Source organism: Hetaerina americana, unplaced genomic scaffold (assembly GCF_022747635.1).
Source record: "Hetaerina americana unplaced genomic scaffold, ioHetAmer1.1.p SCAF_16, whole genome shotgun sequence".
Lineage (NCBI taxonomy): Eukaryota > Metazoa > Arthropoda > Insecta > Odonata > Calopterygidae > Hetaerina > Hetaerina americana.
Genome location: NW_027286719.1, coordinates 1403175 through 1422026, shown reverse-complemented (window position 1 = coordinate 1422026; position 18852 = coordinate 1403175). Strand labels below are relative to the sequence as shown.

The window sequence follows — 18852 nt, the reverse complement described above, 5'->3', positions numbered from 1 at the left end:
ACTTTAATTTTAAGCAAGGAAAGAACCATATCCACAGCGTTATTTAAAACTTAAGAAATTAAAATTTTGCCCGCGTCCTTTCACATATCGCATTTTGAAGTTGTTGAGTCTTCCATCGCCCTTTCCTCATGCTATATTCCATGCCAATAAGCCATCACACATGTTTTGCATCGACTCAAATTTTTTACCCTCGTTCGATCTAAGTCTAGATACGTCAATTTACCTATTATTGTAACACTGCATACTTGGCTATACCACGATGAATAATAGAGCTAACGTTATGACACGAGCCGACATATCGGTCGAGAGAGAAGGGAATCCAATCAGTGGTCCATCGGGAAAGCGTGACCGGCGAGGACGGATGCAGCTGTCACAACTACCACTGTGATTCCGGCAGGTCATCCATCCCCGAGGATTCATTCGCCTTGGAAAGTGGAGGAGGGAAGGGAGGGGAGGCTGGTGAGGCGTGATGTTGCCAGACCCGGCCCTAAAAATGGGATTTGGATCATTTTGTTGAATAGATCTTTGGCCGCGAAACAAGTATTCCCGAACGTCTCTGTCATCAGAAAAATATTATCTCTTTAGGGCTGTACCACGAGTACTCTGTAGATTTTCTCTTTCAATCTAACCTAATAAATATCTTTATTCAATACCTGAAGGTAATGAGGAACTTTACCCAGCTAGTTTTTCCGGCAGGTCGACCATCGATTTGGCACTATTTACTTAACTCTAATTGCACTTTGCATATAAGAAATATCTCAATAGATTCTGTACTCAACGGTTAAAGTAAATATGATTGTGACTAAACGTTATTTAAAATTAAAAGAAACACTGGGAGGTGGTTACCCTCATGTGAAGAGGGATGGTGCTCATGAGCCATCACACGGGAGAAGAAGCGCGGAATGAAATCGTTGAGAGGCAGGCGGAAGGATATCGGTGGCGGCCGCCGAACGAGGCCGAGACGCGCGATGCGATCCAACGTCGATCTCGTGGTACGGAAGCAAGCACGGAGCGCATCTTCAGAGATCTTCCTCATACTCTTATGTTCTCGAAATCATTTTATGTCATATTTTTAGCCTTGCCTTTCAGGTACACACTTATTTGAGAAACCTATAAAAGCACTGCCAACCCAGCCAACCACTTCCAATCAAATTCAAAGTGAGTACCAAACAGGTGTGTACTACTCTGTCCAATAAATACGCAAAATGTGGCCATACAATCTTTATTAGGCAGTATTTAGTCAACATTGATTTGGCCCCTTCAAAGTACTCTCCGTTGGTTGTTATGCACTAATTCCATCATCTTTTCCACTGTTTATAGCACCCTTGGAAGTCCTCGGCAGCAGTTAGGCTTTTTAGTTTTCTCGTCGTTTCTTGCGTTATTGTGCCCATGTCTTCCCGTTCATCACATTTTTCCATTCTTGGAATAGGAAAAAGTCGCAGGGGCCGAGATCTGGCGGATAAGGATGATGATCAAGGATGGCGATTAAATTTTGTTGTCTGACACTGGCAAACAATCATTGCTGAAAGTGCAGGTGCATTGCCATGGTGAAGGATTCATCCATCATGTTCGGTTAAAATAGTGTGCACTGTTGATTTTCCTAAATTCAGTTCATCAGCTATAATTCGGACAATTTTTCGACGATCGGTAAGGAAAAGGGACGGCACACGATCAATGTTGTAGGCAACACAGGTGGTTGAGGGTCGTCCCGGTCTTGCATCATCCGTGGCGCCTTGTCGACCATCTTTAAAACGCTTAATCCACTTGGAAACTAATATTTTCTCCAGAGCATTATCGCCGTAAACAGCTGTCAACATTTTAGTAATTTCTGCATAACTTTTACCGCATTTCATCAAAAAACTTGAAAATGATTCCTTGCTCCGTGATTTTATCAATTTCCATTTTCAACTCATGGTAAAAACAAGGGCAACAGAAGATAACATATCTGGCAATTACGCACAGCTCGACGATCCGCCAAGCACATACGACTCATTGGGTCTCAGGCAACTAGCGCCGCTAGCGGGCGGGGCTATAATCCGCGTCATGGCCGCCAGATTGCACCAGTTTGCGCATTTATTGCACAGACCACGCATTATAGCAATTTGAAATGAGTAAACTTTGAAACTTACATGCTATACGACAATATTAGATTTGCATAATTTAAATTAGGCTCTTCACAATCTCTGCCTTTCATTACTTGTGACTTCACTGAGGGCCTCCGATACACGGCTGATGAATAAATGCGCCCAATTTCACGAACGGTGCCACAAAGGCGGATAGGTGAACTGCAAGGGAGATTCTGAGCTTCTCCCTGTGGGATTTTTAAAGAGAGTTAAGGATCAATCAAAAATATCATTTCTCAACAACATCGGCTTAGCAACTCTATTGCCCTCAACTGACAAGGGAGGCACTGCAGTCTACGGTAATATTTCGAGTAATTTTCGTTTCTTCTTCTCTAAATCCATTCGTTACGCTAAATCTTTGGCCAGGTGATACCGAATTCAGGAGAATGATACATATTTAGGTAAATGGTAATATTTGGTGGCATAATTTCATAGTATACTAAATTGCATCCCCTGCACACAGAAATTATTCTAAAATGAGAAAGAGAATCTATAAGTTTACCTTGAACACAACATGGATTTAATTTCGATATACGATTCATTTAACTCACAATCAGAAATAGGATCCAATGATATCTCAATGGACATTGGACACCTCAGTACAGTGTAGTTTGCAAATGGTCAGAATTTCACAGCCATACAACAAGTTCTGAATGAGATTATTGGTTCAATTAGATGATTGAGTTCACTCAAACAAGGAAAATGATTTCGAAAATGAGGTGCGCTCAGCGAAATTTTTATAATTATCAAATTTATATTTTCCGACCGCTCCGCCCTTTCAAGTAGAGATGGGGAAATTTCCATATTGCATAGTCTAGATTGTATTCCGGAATTAAGTATGGGGATTTGGACAAAAATGTTGTACCTTAACGATATTATTATAATTTTTAACTTCTATGTGTAAATTCTCAACATCGGAAAATAAAACTCTTGAACCCTTTCCAATGAGCTATTGAGAATGCTTTCAAAAATACTCGTAAGACATTAATGTCGTGGCAAGGTACAATTCAGCTGAGTGCCTCATCATCAATCTGCTAGCGTGAGGTATTTAGTAAGAGTTTACATAAGTTTTCAATATACTCTGAAAATTGGTTCCACGTGAATCTGAACCAAAATATCACTGAGAGAGAGAGAGCTAAATTATTGGCATTGTTTATGAAATAATAAGGGTTAGTGAGGAAATATTTTTGATACATCATGTTAATATTAGGTCTTCCCTATTTTAGGACACATTAATCCATTATCATGGCACAGAGACAGAAAATGGGATAAAACTGTAAAATCTGGTAAAACTGGTAACTGGTAAAATCTGTCAGTCACCAGTGATTGTGTACATGATAAATTTTTGCTTTGACTGAATCAAAATATTATGTCACCATATAATATCAAAAATCTAAATATAATATCCAAAAGTCACAAGCACACACCACCCCTGATGCTGCAGTCTCCTAAGAATATTTCGGTGGAATTTTTAGAGTTTTCTTGGATGGGGAGTCAAAGTAGATAATTTGACACGGAAGGCATTTGAAGTACTGCATTGGGTAATGAGATATTTCAAAGGAAGTAGCGTAGCCAAAAAGAAAAAGCATATAAGGTACTGGTTATCCCTATCCTAGAATACTCGTCAATAGTATGGAATCCATATGATGTGGGACATATTCAAAAGATAGAAAAAGTTCAAAGAAAGGCAGCAAGATATGTATTCGGAAGGTAAAAAAGAACAGACAGTGTCACGGAAATGTTGGATACACTGAAATGGGAGAGTTTGAAAAATAAAAGAAAAAAAGTAGGTTAGGCGCGATACATAGAATTGTTAAAAATGACGAAGCGTGGGAAGATTTATGCAAAGTGATAGAAAAGCGTAACTTTAAGGGAAAAAACGACCACAGCCCAACGATAAAAATAAGAACGCAAAAAAATACGAAAAAATACTCTTTTTTAAATAAAATTATTGTTGATTGGAACCAGCTGCCTAGAGGTTTGTTTGAGCCCTTTCCACCCAATTTTAGGAGTTTTAAGAATGAGTGTAAAGCAGCCACTGGGTGATAAACGTCATTGATACTATTGTAGTTAGTAAAATATTGTTTACATGTGATGTGGACGGGATTTTGTATGTGATGTGGAAGTGTGATTGTATGTAAGAATATCAGACTTGACCGTTGCCACCAGGTAAATTGCCTAATTGCCACGTACTTCTGAAATTAAAAAAAATATGTTGTCCTCCCCGATCAATTCCACGGATAGAGGGAACCTACCCCAAGTTGTAGTCAAAATGTTGAAGTGTTGGTAGTTGAGCCATATGCCATACACGGCAAGCAGATGGAAAAATGTAATGCTGATCGCGTTGACCCAAATGATTTGCGGCTGAAAGGCTTTCCGAGGCTTCTCTCTCTCGCAACCGCGCTCGTCCTTCGTCTCCCTGAAAAAGAAAAACCAAACGAAATGCCTTAATCAACATAAATCATCAAACACAGGCATTTTTTTCGTTGAAATCATTTGAGGAGACTGCGTTGGGCAGTTTTAATATTATCATTGACCAGAGTCGAGATATTCGTAACCCATATGCCCATGGATAATAAAAATTATATCGCCAAACATAATGTTAATTGCTAGATGCATTTCTTGCAAAATAAAACATTTAAAGTCTTCTGCTTTCAAAAGCTTGTTCTCCAGCCATTTACTCAGTTTAACATGTTTGCAGCAATGCATCTGGAAAGATGTGGAAGCGTATTAAATAGCCAGAGTGACCAAAACTTAATATTACTATCGATTTTTCCGCAATCATCATCCGTGGATTGGAGTCCAAAGAATGTTTGACGCACACCACCGGTTGATCTCGTCGTCCTTATATTTCCTCTGTTCGACGCCCATCACTCAAGAGACGACGGCCTTCACCGTCTGTCATCGCCTCTCAGAGTGTGTCCCAAAAATTCATTCCTTTTTCTTCTCCCATTATCTTCGGACTTAACTCATATCCTTAATCTTCGCAGACCCAATCGCTACCTGCTCAATCAATATCTTCTATCCTCATCAGTCTTCTTCGTGGTCTATCCAATAAATATGCGAACTGGTACAATCTGGCGCCCATGACGCGGACTATAGCCCCGCCCACCAGCGGCCATAGTTGCCTGAGACCCAATGAGCCGTCTGTGCTTGGCGGATCGTCGAGCTGTGCGTATGGTGCCAGTTATGTTAGTTTCTGTTGTTCTTGTTTTTACCGTTTGTCGAAAATGGAAATTGACGAATTCACGGGGCAACGACACAATATCAAATTTTGGTGAAGTGCGGTAAAAATTATCAAGATATTACTGAAATGTTGACAGCTGTTTACGGCGATAATACTCTGAAGAAAACATCAGTTTTCAAGTGGATTAAGTCAAACCAAAAAATCAAGAAAAGCCGATCTAAAATCAAAGTCATGCGCCTGGTTTTCTTTGATGTCGACGGTGTTGTTCATCGTGAATTTCTTCCTGAGGGACAAACAGTAAATGCCGAGTTCTACCTTACAGTTCTCAAGCGTTGGAGAGATCACGTGCGACCAAATTTGACTCAAGGCGATGATGGATGGATACTTCGCCATGACAATGCACCTGCACATTTAGCATTGATTGTTCGCCAGTTCCTGGCAAAAAATTCAATTCCCATCCTTTATCATCCTCCTTATTCGCCAGATCTCGCTCCCTGCGACTTTTTCCTATTCCCAAAATGCAAAAATGTGACGAGGGGACATCACTGGGAAGATGTGGACACGATAAAGCCAGAAACGACGAGAAAACTAAAAAGCCTAACTGCTGCTGAGGACTTCCAAGGGTGCTATAAACAGTGGAAAAGATGATGGAATAAGCGTATAGCACCGAATGGAGAGCTCTTTGAAGGGGTCAAAATTGATGTAGACTAAATTTTGCAAAATAAAGTTTGTATGGCCTCAGTTCGCGTATTTATTGGACTGAACTTTTATTCCCAACGCTTCCAATCTATTCTTTCCTGCAGGTGTTCTCGTGCGTGAATCGCCTTCTTAGAAAATGGACAGCGCCAGAAGTTTCCCCTTCCTTACTGATACTGAAATCTTTCCTCATTTCAAGCCTTGCATAATTGCCTCTTAGCGGTCTTTATTTCAAGTAGAGCTGACTTAACCGCTCAGGCTTCCCTACTAATTACGAGGATTTTCTCATTACTCCTTCACCATTAACAAATTTTGGCCTCCTCTTCTAATGTTGTCTTTCTCAGTTTACTAGCAGTTCTGCCTCTTGCTCGGCTGCCATAGGCCACCTCAACGTTCAACCCGACGGCTAGCCTCATATGCAAGGTTAGAATTGACTTAATACTAATCCCTTAATGGTGTTTGACATTCCCTCCTCCACAAGATAGTGGGGCCAGTTCCTTTCACTTCATCGCCAAGTTGTGTTCCTTCCTGTGATTTCCCGGGACGATCTGGCACACGAAAAATCGCACAGTTCGGGAGAGGCGAGGTCGAACCGTGGACCTCCAATCAAAACCACCGCCTGGACTACCACTTCCCAAGTGCCAAAGGAAATATGATTAAATTTTATTTATATTCTCCGATTTCAGAAAATCAAGTGTTTAAAAATATCGGGTTATCCTCGATATGAAGATCGTGTTAGTCTTAGACGCATCACCAAACATTTGCATTATGTTTAAGGACATTAGAACACATTAGAAATATGTCCATTCTATTCAAAAGATTGTAAATTTTTATAATTAATAAATGATTGACTGCCATTTTATTCATCACGTTTATTCCGGCATCGTCAGTTAAACATCACTCCTACGCATTTATTTAGGTTGGTTGCACAAAGTATTCCGCGGATATGTGCTTTCCTGAAATATGGCAAATTGCCGCATCAGTAAAATCTACAACTTATTTGGCTCACTGACAAAATATTTTCGCAGAAAAGTAAATACACTTCCAATAATACGCAATAAAAATAAAATTGTTGATTAATATCGTTAATTTTCTGAACAAAATTCAACTGGATAATGGCTAATAGTTATTAGGGGAGGCGTTCCTCAGCTGTAGTCAATTGCACAATTAAGCAAAGATGGAGTAATTTAGTGGATGTAGTATGTTCGGGGAATGGAGGAAAGGTGGAGAGAATCTCAATACCGGCATTTGTTCGCTCTCTACGAAGGGCACCAAGGGGTCACACAGATTAACGTCCCATCGGACGGACGGCATCATCACGACTTGGAGTGCTCCCCACGTGACACCCCAAATGGGGATCGAGATAGTGCAGAAAAACCCTACCACCTTTAGAATTCGAACCCGGAGCCTCGATGTGGAAAGGCATTATTACATTAACCACCGCTCCATCCAGATTCCCCATTGGATAAGAGAAGAAAAATTTTCTTTTTTCGGATGCTTCCATCCAAAAATGGCGACATCTATTCCATTGATTAAGGGTTTTGAACTAGAATTGATTGAAATCGTTTCCTGACAGCGAATAATGGATGAGTAAGTTTTCTTGAAGAGAGAACCAAATACTTGAAAATGTCAGCTTCTCAGAACAAGCGGGACTTGCAAAACATAATAATTGGAAATTATGAGTTTGAGGGTGTCAAGGAGCTAACCTATCTAGGAGTCCGACTTAACAATGGAAATTAGATATCCACGGAGATCAATGCAAGGGTAATGGAAGGTAACAAGGCATATTTTACGAATGTCAAACTGCTCAAGTCAATGTTACTCTCAAGGAATACAAAACTGAAGATCTATAAAACGCTTATTAGACCCGTTGTAACTTATGGAGCGGAGACATGGACATTAACAAGTCAGGAAGAAGAAACCCTTGGAAAATTGGAAAGAAAAATCATAAGGAAAATCTATGGCTCAATTAGAGAAGGTGAGAGATGGAGAATTAAAATAAACATGGAGAAAAATGAACTTCTAGAACGGAAGGACATAGTTAAATTTGCCAAGTCACCGTGGCTGGCATGGTTGGGCCACGTAGAAAGGATGGAAAATGACAGAATGCCCAAACTGATACTTAATAGCAAGATGGAAGGGGTCAGAAGAAGAGGTAGACCAAGGAAGAGATGGCTACAGGGTGCGGAGGATGATCTGAAGGCATTGGGAGTTACAAGATGGAAGGGTAAAGCAAGAACAAGAACTCTGCATGGAAGCATATCACAGAGGAAGCCAAGGCCCACACCAGGCTGTAGAGCTGTAGGTGATGATGAAGTTTTCTTTAAAGGGATGCTTTCACTCTGCTGCAGGGAGGAAATCGGGAATGAAGATTTCTCAAAGTAGTTGCTACCACATTGTGAGTTTAGCGCGCTAAGCGCAAGGGGAAGGCCGATTGACACTTTCCAGAATTTTGTGTTTCTCCCGCGTAAATAGTTGCCATCACGTATTTCGGAAAGGTGAGAGGATTCCAGAGGAGGCGGGAAATTTGGATGCATAGTATTTTGTTTTGAGGATGAGTTATTGAAGACTGTAACAAGGGGAGAGCGTTGGGCAAGCGATGAAGGGGAAGGATGCGAATGATGAACGGAATGAAGTGAAGAAGGGAGTCCGCGGGATTGAAAAGGGGCCTGGTGTAAGGTTTGGATGTCAGGTTGTGATTTGTGGGAGAAGTGTGGGAAGCGTATCCTTGTATCACTGTGTAGTTTGTGTCCATCGAAACGTCCCTTTACCGGTAGACGAGCAATGGATGTGTGCGTGTAAAATACTTCTGTTTGGATTTTTTCAATTTGCATCACATAAAGCGCATCGTCATTTTGTCGATCATCTTAACATTTTTGTGTAGATAATGCGCGCGTTATCGATGGGAAATTACGGTAATATTAATGTGAAAAAATTGGTAGGAAATATTTTTTGTCTCATTATATCTGCCATATTTATTAATCCCGCCCTTGAAAATTGTGAGACTATAAGCCCATTACCCAATTCCAAATTATGGAATCTATTCGTCCAAACTTCATTTATTAGAACAATTGGTTGAGTATAAACACGCGTGCATACATAGATTCATGCATCATGTATTAAACATGAATATCGGTCATTTCATTAAGTGTTAAAGATTATCAAAAGCTCCAGCAACTTACAAAAAACTGCACCGGCGCGGCTACCAGTAAATAATGGAAAATTCCATTTCCGTCTAATGCTTAAAATATCTCACGCTAAAATGTACACGATTATGTGTCTATCAATTTTTTTCCGGACTTGCCACGCGTGCGTTGGTTCGAAAGTCCATCAAACCAACGGCCTTGGATTCCTCTAACCATGTTTTAATGGCACAATGAAGCACAGCATACCCGATATTTCGACTCGCCATTTCTTTCCTACGGGAAAGTACATCAAAACCACTCGAGAGTTGGTAACTATTTCAAAGAGATGGGACGCCATGGAACATCACGTGCTGGAGTGGAGTGTGGCGACCAAGGGCATCCCGAGTCGTAGAATATTTGCTTTGTGCAGCTGAATGGACGAATTAATCAACCGACAATTGGGTTAACCGGGGTTGAACCTGAGCCAAGACAGCCTTTCTCCACTCATCAGAACGGCGAAAAGGGAAGTGGAGAGCATTCGGCAGCCCTTCCGAAATTCTATAGCACGAAGACGGCCGATGGCTGAGATAGCGACATGCTTCATTACCACCGATCCAGTAATACCTTCATGCTTGCAATGGACTGAAAAAGTTACTTTGAATGCACATTCCTGTTCACCATCCGTCGTGCACCGTGGCGATGCGATTATTTCCTCCCGGATTTAAATTTTCGCGTCGGAAGTTTCCTGGAGATGGTGCTTTGAGAGATTTTATGCATATATATGTATGTATATATATATATATATATATATATATATATATATATATATATATATATACTTATGCGCATGCATGCACACGTCGGGTTTAGTGTAAAGGAAAAATAGGCAAGGGAACATACGCGGACGAACGAAAGGATCAAGTCAATTTTACTGTAAAAATATGTTGTATCATCTCAATAGTTTCAGCCTCAACTCTGTGGAAGTTCATTTTAATAAATGAAAAAGAAAAACTTTGTTCCAATCCACCACTTTATTTCAGGTAGGACTAGTTTCAACACTACGGCGTCATCCTCAGGTACCTCTGGATGACGCCGTAGCGTTGAAACTAGTCGTACCTGAAATAAAGTGGTGGATTGGAACAAAGTTTTTCTTTTTCATTTATTATGCTGTATCATGATCTTTCCCCTCCGAATCCACTCCTGAAAGAGTGTCGGCAGCTGAGGCACGAGTCCATCAACGGCTATAGGTACATCAGCTCAGGTCGTAGAGCACACGCTTGGTTTGTGGGAGGCCCGGCTTCAGATTCCGGATGTGTCGTATTCCTCCGTGAAATTTGCTTATCCTTTGGTTAGTCAATATATATGTATCTTTCCCTGATTTCCGTCCAATATATAAGAGGCGTTGACAACTTCAGGCCCCGGAGCGACCTCATGGCTCCGATTGAATGATCGCTAGTATCTTAATTTATATTTTGGAGTGAAATGATTGTTCGTATGTTTCCATACTCCATCGGCCACGGAAGTTTAAAAACAATGCAATGCCGTTTATCCGTCCTTCTTGATGTCACGGGTTCATCCATCAGTATCCCATGCTTAAATGTGCTAGCGTTTGAATTCTTGAAGAACTGACCTTCTCTAAATTTTTTAAATTAAAGAGTTCATTTGCTGTTTTTGTAGTCTCCGAATGCAAAGAAGACTGAATTCTGGACATCTCATAATAAATTTTACCATCGGACTGTTATTAATTTTTACACATCAGAGCAGGACTCTCAGGTCCTTTGAAGATTCATTGAAAATTTACTTTTGGTATGTATTTCTTAATCATATCGAGTGTTCTTGCTCTTTATAAACTTCCTGCGCGAGTAATGCATTTTAAATGATTTTTAACTACCGTTTCACACAATAGAAATAGCTTCGGGAAACATCACGAAATTGATAAAAAGATCGACAAATGTTTCTCTTTATTAAGCATATAATACTTTGAATAAAAGTTTAGTTAATCTTAATTAAGTAAATTAATTGTTTTAAAATTAATTCCAATTAACAACAATTTTAGGCTACAACTTGCGATGTCAGCGCATGTAGAGAAGAGAAAAATCAAAATAAGAACGGAAAGTTTCAAGGTGCATGGACAGAATTGTACGCAATTATAATGACTACAGATTGGTTTTCTCAACATGCTTAATTTACCATGGAAACTTAGTCCATAGCAAAAAATAATCTCCAGCGGCATTTTCTTAAAAATACCACCTGACTTCTGAATTAAGTACTCGGGCGGAGATTGCCAAAAGAGAGGTGTGAATAATTTATTGAAAAATGCAAGCGATCATAAGTTTTTGCTTGCGAATTCGATGGAATCGCCAAGTAATGTTTAATTTCCGTTAGTTTTATAGCATATAATTAGATTGTAAAAAGAGGTAAACCATTTCGGGTGGTGAATATAATAAAGAGACCTTTACTAAAATACCGGAGAAACTTTATCCTAATTTTGGAAACAAAGAAAAAATTGTTTAAAAAAAACGTAAGGACATACGGTTGCCAAGGAAGGAAACTGAGGGAAGGGTTGAGAGCGTGAGGGGAGGGCGGGCAGGTGCCGGGAAGGGCGAGGGAATCTAAGGCTAATCCCTCACCCGTTCCTTCCCAGCGGTGAGACCACTCACGCGACCCAGCGGACAATACCTTCCGTCCACGCATTTGAACCCTCTCTCCCGTACAAGGCCCACTCCTTTTTTCACATCCAAAGAATCAACCACCCCAATTAATAATGCACTAATTTCATTCAGACCGCCGTCATCCCGGGAGACCTAACCTATTCCCCAGAACCACCCGTTTGAATTTTTTCTCTTGAATTTTCTCTTTTCCAACTTATTCAGTCCCTCTTTCCTTAATTCTCTTGAACCTAAATCCAACCTCTCTCTAATATAGAGCGCAGCCTTGAAAAAAACTCACCCTCAATCCCAAACTGATGATCACATCGGGCGATAAGGGCTCCACCGTAGTCGTTCCTAACGCGACGCTCTACATCAATAAAGCAAAGAAACCGCCATCCGACACCTTCTCTAGCGAGCTCATACCTACGATACTGACCCACACGCGGAGTACCAGGCGCAGGTCATCTCCATCCTCAGAGGTGAGGCCCCTAAGAAGGACTCTCCTCCACAGGCATTTCCATCCTCACCCACGTACATCCTCCCCGAAATTCACAAACCCGACATCACAGACCGACCTATTGTTTCTTCCCGTAATTCACCCGCAGAGAAAATATCCGCCTTTGTTCACATTTACCTCCAACCGCTGGTCCACTCTCATGCGGCCCATTCGAAAGACACAATTTTCTCAACCGTCTCCGCTCAATCTCTCTCCCTCCCGACACCCAAATCATTGCGGCCGCAATAGACGTCGCTCCCTCACTCTGACGGACTCGGGTCTCTCATCTCTCCGCCATCCAAACGCCCCACTCCACATATTCCCAGCACCGAGTTTCTCCCGGATCTCTCTCACTTTATCCTCAAAATTCCTTTTCCTTCCGAAATAAAAATTATCTGAGGATCAAAGGCTGTGCGATTGTAAATACGAGGGTCATCCGGAAAGTAGTACCCGTTCGTGCCGCATGAAGTGCTGACGACGCGAGTAGCCGCTGGACGAGGTCAGATAGCTTCAGTGGCTTGTCTGCCTTCTCTGAGCCAAGTTGCGTGACGCTAGCATTGCCTGTGTTGTTTCTGTGATTGTTTACAATGTTTAAAAAAATTGAGAACGCCGCCAGTTGTGAAGTGAGGGCAGTGATTAAATTCCTCAATGCAAGAAACGTTCGCCCATGTGATATTCATCGCCAATTAAAGGAGGTGTATGGAGACAATGTAATGGACGAGTCGTCTGTTCGGCGGTGGTGTCGCAACTTCAACATGGGGAGGGGGAACACACACGACGATGAGCGTTCGGGGAGACCGTCTGTCATTACAGACCAACTGGTGAGCTCAGTTGACGAATTCGTGAGGAACGATCGGCGCGTCACAATTGATGACATCTGTGAGCATTTTCCCAATGTTTCTCGAACAATTGTTCATGAAATTGTTAAACACCATCTGCATTATGCAAAAATTTGTGCAAGATGGGTCCCTCGCGTATCTCAATGAGCTGGCGGCGAAGGACTATGCAGCAGGAATACAGAAACTTGTCACACGTTATGACAAATGCCTTAATTTGCTTGGAGATTATGTTGAGAAGTAGTTTAAAGTATCCTCTTTCAAATAAATTTTTTTATGTTTGTTAATATTTACTTTTGTGTCTTTATTTCACGAACGGGTACTACTTTCCGGATGACCCTCGTAGATTCAACCCTTCATACGCGAACCTCTCCCTTGGCCTCCTTGAGAACAACTTCATTTCCGGTTACCCCTGCAACCTTTCCACTCGGTTCGATAGATAGATGATCTATTCTTTCTCCGGCCAACCCACCATGGAGTCCTCTGGAACATTTATTTACCCCTCAATGCCTTCTCTTCTCTCTCCTTCACCTCCACCTACTCATCCTCAGAAATCACTTTCCTCAATGACAACATTTCTCTCACCGATCAAATATTCCACACCTCAATCCACATAAAACCCACCGGTAAACCGCAATCCCTCCGCTAGACCAGCTGTCACCCATCGCTCACTCAACGCTCTCTTCCGCACTCACTCTCTACCCGCAGTCATCGAATTTGTAACAATCCAAACTCTACTGGCAAATTTCTCGCCAATTTGCATAGAGCTCGCCTACACCGCGGTTACCCTGAGTCTCTTCTAAATTTAAAAATCCTCCGAAACTTTCACTCGCCCGAACCTTCCCAAGACATCAACTCGCATGCACACCCTCTCCATCAGCGCAACTTCTACGACTAAAACTTCTACTTCCCAAAATGTCAGTCCTCCAAATATATCCTCAAAGACCTCTTCCCCATTCTGACAAACCACAAAGCAACGACATACAATTTAGGTAAATGCCCCTCTGGGTCTTTAATGACCCGCCGAATTATCCGAAATATTGAAATCAACCAAGCCCTTCACCAAATCCTCCTCCACCAACAAATCCACACCGATACCCCTCATTAGAACCAAAAGTAAAATGTGTCCCATACATACCACCCCTTACCTCCTTTCTCAACTTAGCAATTCTCTCCCATCCCATCGTACTCCCTCGTGCAAGTCCCGCAATATAACCCATCAACCTAATTGCAAACTCTGTCCCTCCTTCTACCAGTTGGGAAGTGCACCACACCCCTCAACATCCGTAACAATAGTCACCGCGCCTCGTGCAAACCTTCTTCTGCATTATCCTCCCTCCCAGTGCCTCATCACGCCTCCCTACACAATGTTTCCCTCAACAATTGTTTCAATGCCTCCCTTCTCCCCTTAGTCACACCGTTAAAGCTCTAAACCCTCGAAGCGAAATGTATTTGGCACCTAGAAGCCTCCTCGGGCGTCGGGCTGAACCTTGCCCAATAGGGAGGGGGTCCAATACACCCTTCTCGTTCCCATCGACCCCACCACTGTCGATCACGCTCAAAAATCCCCCTCTCCACATTCTCATCGTCCATATCTTCAGTTTCCTTCCTTCCTTTCGATAAATGTGGCTATGCCCCCAGAAATAATTAAAAAGCAAAAATGTGAGTGTCTAATTATTTCTAGTTTTACCTGTCAGTTTTTTTAGTATTTTTACAGTAGTAGTTGTCAGCAAATTTTAAATGCCGACTCCATACTTACTACAAAACTTATATAATTCTTAGGTAATCTACCGATTAAGGTAAGTTTAGTATGAACAAAACTACCAAATAAATATTTTGTTATTCCTAACAAAACACAATACAACATCCTACTCTACAACAAGTCCCTCTTCATCTCTGTGTATTTGCTTCCTCCCTTCATCCCGTCCAACAATCCTGTCCTGTTCCTGCCCTTTCCTCGTTTGCCTAACATTCTCCCTCTATTACGGTCTTCAACATCCCACTGCTGATCAACACCCCTTCATCCATTTTTCCTGCCTCCTTAGGATTTCTCTCAACGAACCCCTCACCTCGCCCACCATACCTAGTACTTCCTAATCTGTTTTCCATTCGATCAATTTCACATTCTCCATATCCACATTTCAGAAGCCTAAAATTTACTTCTATCATCCTGCTCCAGCGACCACGTTTACGCGCCGCACATAACTACGATCCATAGTTTTGACGAGTCTTTTTTTAATATCCTTACTGAACGTCCCTGTCATCAACTCCCTCCTCCGTGTGAAAGCCTCTTTCCCAAGGGCAATTCTTCTCGTTACGTCCCTACTACTTTGACCGTGTTAGACCAATCCCATATCTATCGTAAAAAATCATCGCACGAAAGTGTTCACGAGTTAACTCCAATTTTTCCCCGAGATAAACCTTTCGAGTCACTGTACACAATACCAGTTATGATCAAAGGACAAAATGTTCTGAAGAAAGTTAACGTTAAAAGGGTCAAACCTTCAGATGGAAAAAATAGATGGCATCTAAAGCACTTAGTGTTGTAAAGGTTCAAAATATGAATTGGAACCCTCGTATAAATTAAACAGCAGCGGTAATAATGGACAACCTTATCTTGCACCTCTTCCTAACACTGCCCATCCGGACTCCCCGTTCCCCACTCGCATCTGAGCAGTCTGAGACATGCACAGGTTGCAGATTAGCCTCCTGTCCCTCCAATCTATTCCTATTTACTGCAATATACTCATAAGTTTTTCTAATTCACTATATCAAACGTGTTTTCTAAATCTAAGAAACAGGCAAATACGTCCTGATTGAATATTTTATTCCTCTCGATTAATAATCTCATTACTGCAATGGCATCATGCGTACCTCTCCCCTTCCTAAACCCAAACTGATCATCCCCTAAGTAAGCATTTTCCCTACTCTCTATCCTTTTGTTCATGATCCTGAGAACAACTTTGGCTGCGTGGGAAATCAAATTTATTGTTCTGTAGTCCGCGCATGATACAGCCTTTACCTATTTCGGAATAGGAACCAACACTGATCTCCCAAAGTCAAAACTTATATATACGCATATATTCCTTAAATCCATCCATGTGGATATACACATTCATTATTCAGGTCTCCATGCCACCAAGAAATCACAAGGAGGAAGAAATCGATAGGATATACGATGAATGCGAGGGCATAATTGGGTGTTCCTGCAAGGAAATAATTCATAGTGATGAGGGACTGGAACGCGACGATAGGCGGAAGAAGAGATGGTATTGAGGAAGGGGACTACAGTTTAGGAACAAGGAATAACCGCGGGCGATAGAAATACAGTTCTAAAGGAAATCAGGGGTAATCATATCGAACACTTGGTTTGGGCACCATAAAAGGCATAGGCCCTTACGCATGGAAAATACCCGGCAATTCATTAATATATCAGTTAGAATATGTAATGTTTAACCAAAGATTTAGAAACAGAGTGATTATTTGCCACAGTTTCCCCTAAACCGATACGGATTCAGATCACAAAAGAATAATAATGAATTGTAATGCAGGGTTTAACAGGCAAAAACAAGGAAGAGGGTCGACGAAATGGAATTTTGGAGTAATGACCGTAATGACGTGAAATCAGAGTCGGCAGGCTGTAAAGAAAATCATGAGCGAGACCAGGGAGATGTGTGCTATAGGAAAAAAGGAAGATACCAAAAAGGGGGATATCCTAAGCCGCAAACCAAACAATAGGAACTCTAAATGGTCATCACTGGAGATGATCCGAGGACCGGGAAACGAAAACCGGGTCTTCCCAACTGTCGGTTGACGAGATAAACGAGAATGCGACGAGGCAGCCATTTCGAAAAAGGACTTAGTCGATTGTTTTGAAAAGTAGAAGAGACGCTGGAATAAGTCTGTGAGGTCTCAACTGGAGTGCGTCGAAGGCTAATGGCAGGCTATTTTTCTCAAAATATTGCGTGGCTGCTTTGCATATGCATTGCATGGCATGGCATGAACATTCCGGACAGCTCTCGTACATCGTAGTCCGATTTTCAACAGTATTACTAAAGGGAGCTTTTTCCAATTTATGCCAGAGATTTTACTCGCAGTTTAACCTTCGCTCCTTGAGTGATTCCCAACTTAGCTCCTCTAATAATTTTTCTACGCTACCTAGTTGAGCATAATAACGTTTAACAATTGTGCTTTTTATTCCCTTTCAACGCTGTGCGATCTAATTTGAAAATCAATCCAACTTGATGGGGATACCGTATACGTGTACCGGCGGTATAATGTTGCGGGCGCGGGAGGGAGCGTCGGATGATGTAGACTCGGTATTTTCGCGGGGGTTGGAACCGATCGATAAACTTTTGATTCAATGCGGTCGGAGGAGGGGAACGAACGCGCGAGTCTTGGAAAGAGAACGCACCCACTAAACAACTCGACATCAGCCCGACGCTTGATAGTGATGGGGGATTGGAACGCGACGGTAGGCGAATGAAGAAGATATGGTGATGAGGTGGGGTACTAAGGTTTAGGAAAAAGGAATGACCGCGTGGAGAACGTAATTGAGCTTTGCTGGAGAGCGGGTTTAATTATGACCAACTCTTGGTTTAGACACCACAAAAGGCGTAGGTATACATGAAAAAAGCCAGCTGGCTCAGAAAGATATCAGTTAGTCTACGTAAGTTATGGTTAGTATAGGTTAAGGAACAGCAAGATCTATCCTCTATGGGAGCGGACAGCTCTCAACATTTCAGCAATTTCTCGATAACTTTTACCGCGCTTCACTAAAAATTTTATGCTGATTCGCTGCTCCGTGATTTCGTCAATTTCCATTCCTACAGACAGTAAAAACAAGGACAACAGAAACTAACATAACTGGCACCATACGCACAGCTCGACGATCCGCCAAGAACGGATGGCTCATTGGATCTCAGGAAACTAGCCGCTAGTGGGCGGGGCTAGAGTTCGTGTCATGGCCGCCAGATTACACCAGTTCGCGTATTTATTGCACAGGCCACGTATGTTTCAGGCAAAAGAGAATCTGTTCTCTTCGACAACAGCTATATTGTAGAAGATTTGAATATTTAATGCATGTGGCCCGTGCGTCTACTCAAACAAACACTATGCAAAGCACGTGGGTGTTGCCATGAGCATTTTGTTTCAAGAAATATTTGTGTGGAGGTTGAATCCTTGAATGACCCCGAGGCATCCTCTTCTTGAGTGCCCTCGGATGAGCTCAAAGACTGCGTCGAGAGGCGTAGCCCTGTGGCGATGGAGGGAATCGTGGAGGCTATTGCAGAACAATGAACTTGGCGCAATCAAGTCCGTGGCTTCCGAGTGACCCACTTCCGTCAGGGGCAGTCGAAGGTCAGGGGTCGCAATCACCCGTGTGAGGATCGGGCAGTGTGCGTTAACCCACTCGCATCTTTATCCCGAAGATGAAACCCAACAGTCCCCGCTGCGACAACTGCGACCCTCCATTGCGTGCGACGCATCTTCTCAGCGAGTGAGAAAAGGGTTGTCGGCTAAGTGCTGAACATTTTGAGGGACTTATTCCATATCCTCGGAGTAAATTATGATAACGTTAGCAGGCGTAATATTATTTTAAAATGAAATTAACATATTTAACCTGCTATAAAATATTAATGACAATAATAATTTATGCACAAAACTTTAATGGATAATTCCGATGCATCCTTACTAATGAGGCAGTACTGAGTTCAAAATGGCTGTATGAGGTGCGAAGT

At 42.0% G+C, this 18852-nt stretch overlaps 1 protein-coding gene across 1 annotated transcript in view; it reads right to left on the bottom strand.

Annotated features, from left to right (window-relative positions):
- The window catches only part of LOC139687048 (acyl-CoA Delta-9 desaturase-like), a gene marked incomplete at its 5' end in the record, with an annotated part of 46075 nt that extends 41636 nt beyond the window's left edge, over positions 1–4439 (bottom strand). Inside the window, one exon of the mRNA XM_071584152.1 lies at positions 4379–4439. Within this exon, the coding sequence (XP_071440253.1) occupies positions 4379–4439 (61 nt within the window). The remainder of the gene's footprint in view (positions 1–4378) is intronic.
- Positions 4440–18852: the final 14413 nt, after the last annotated feature.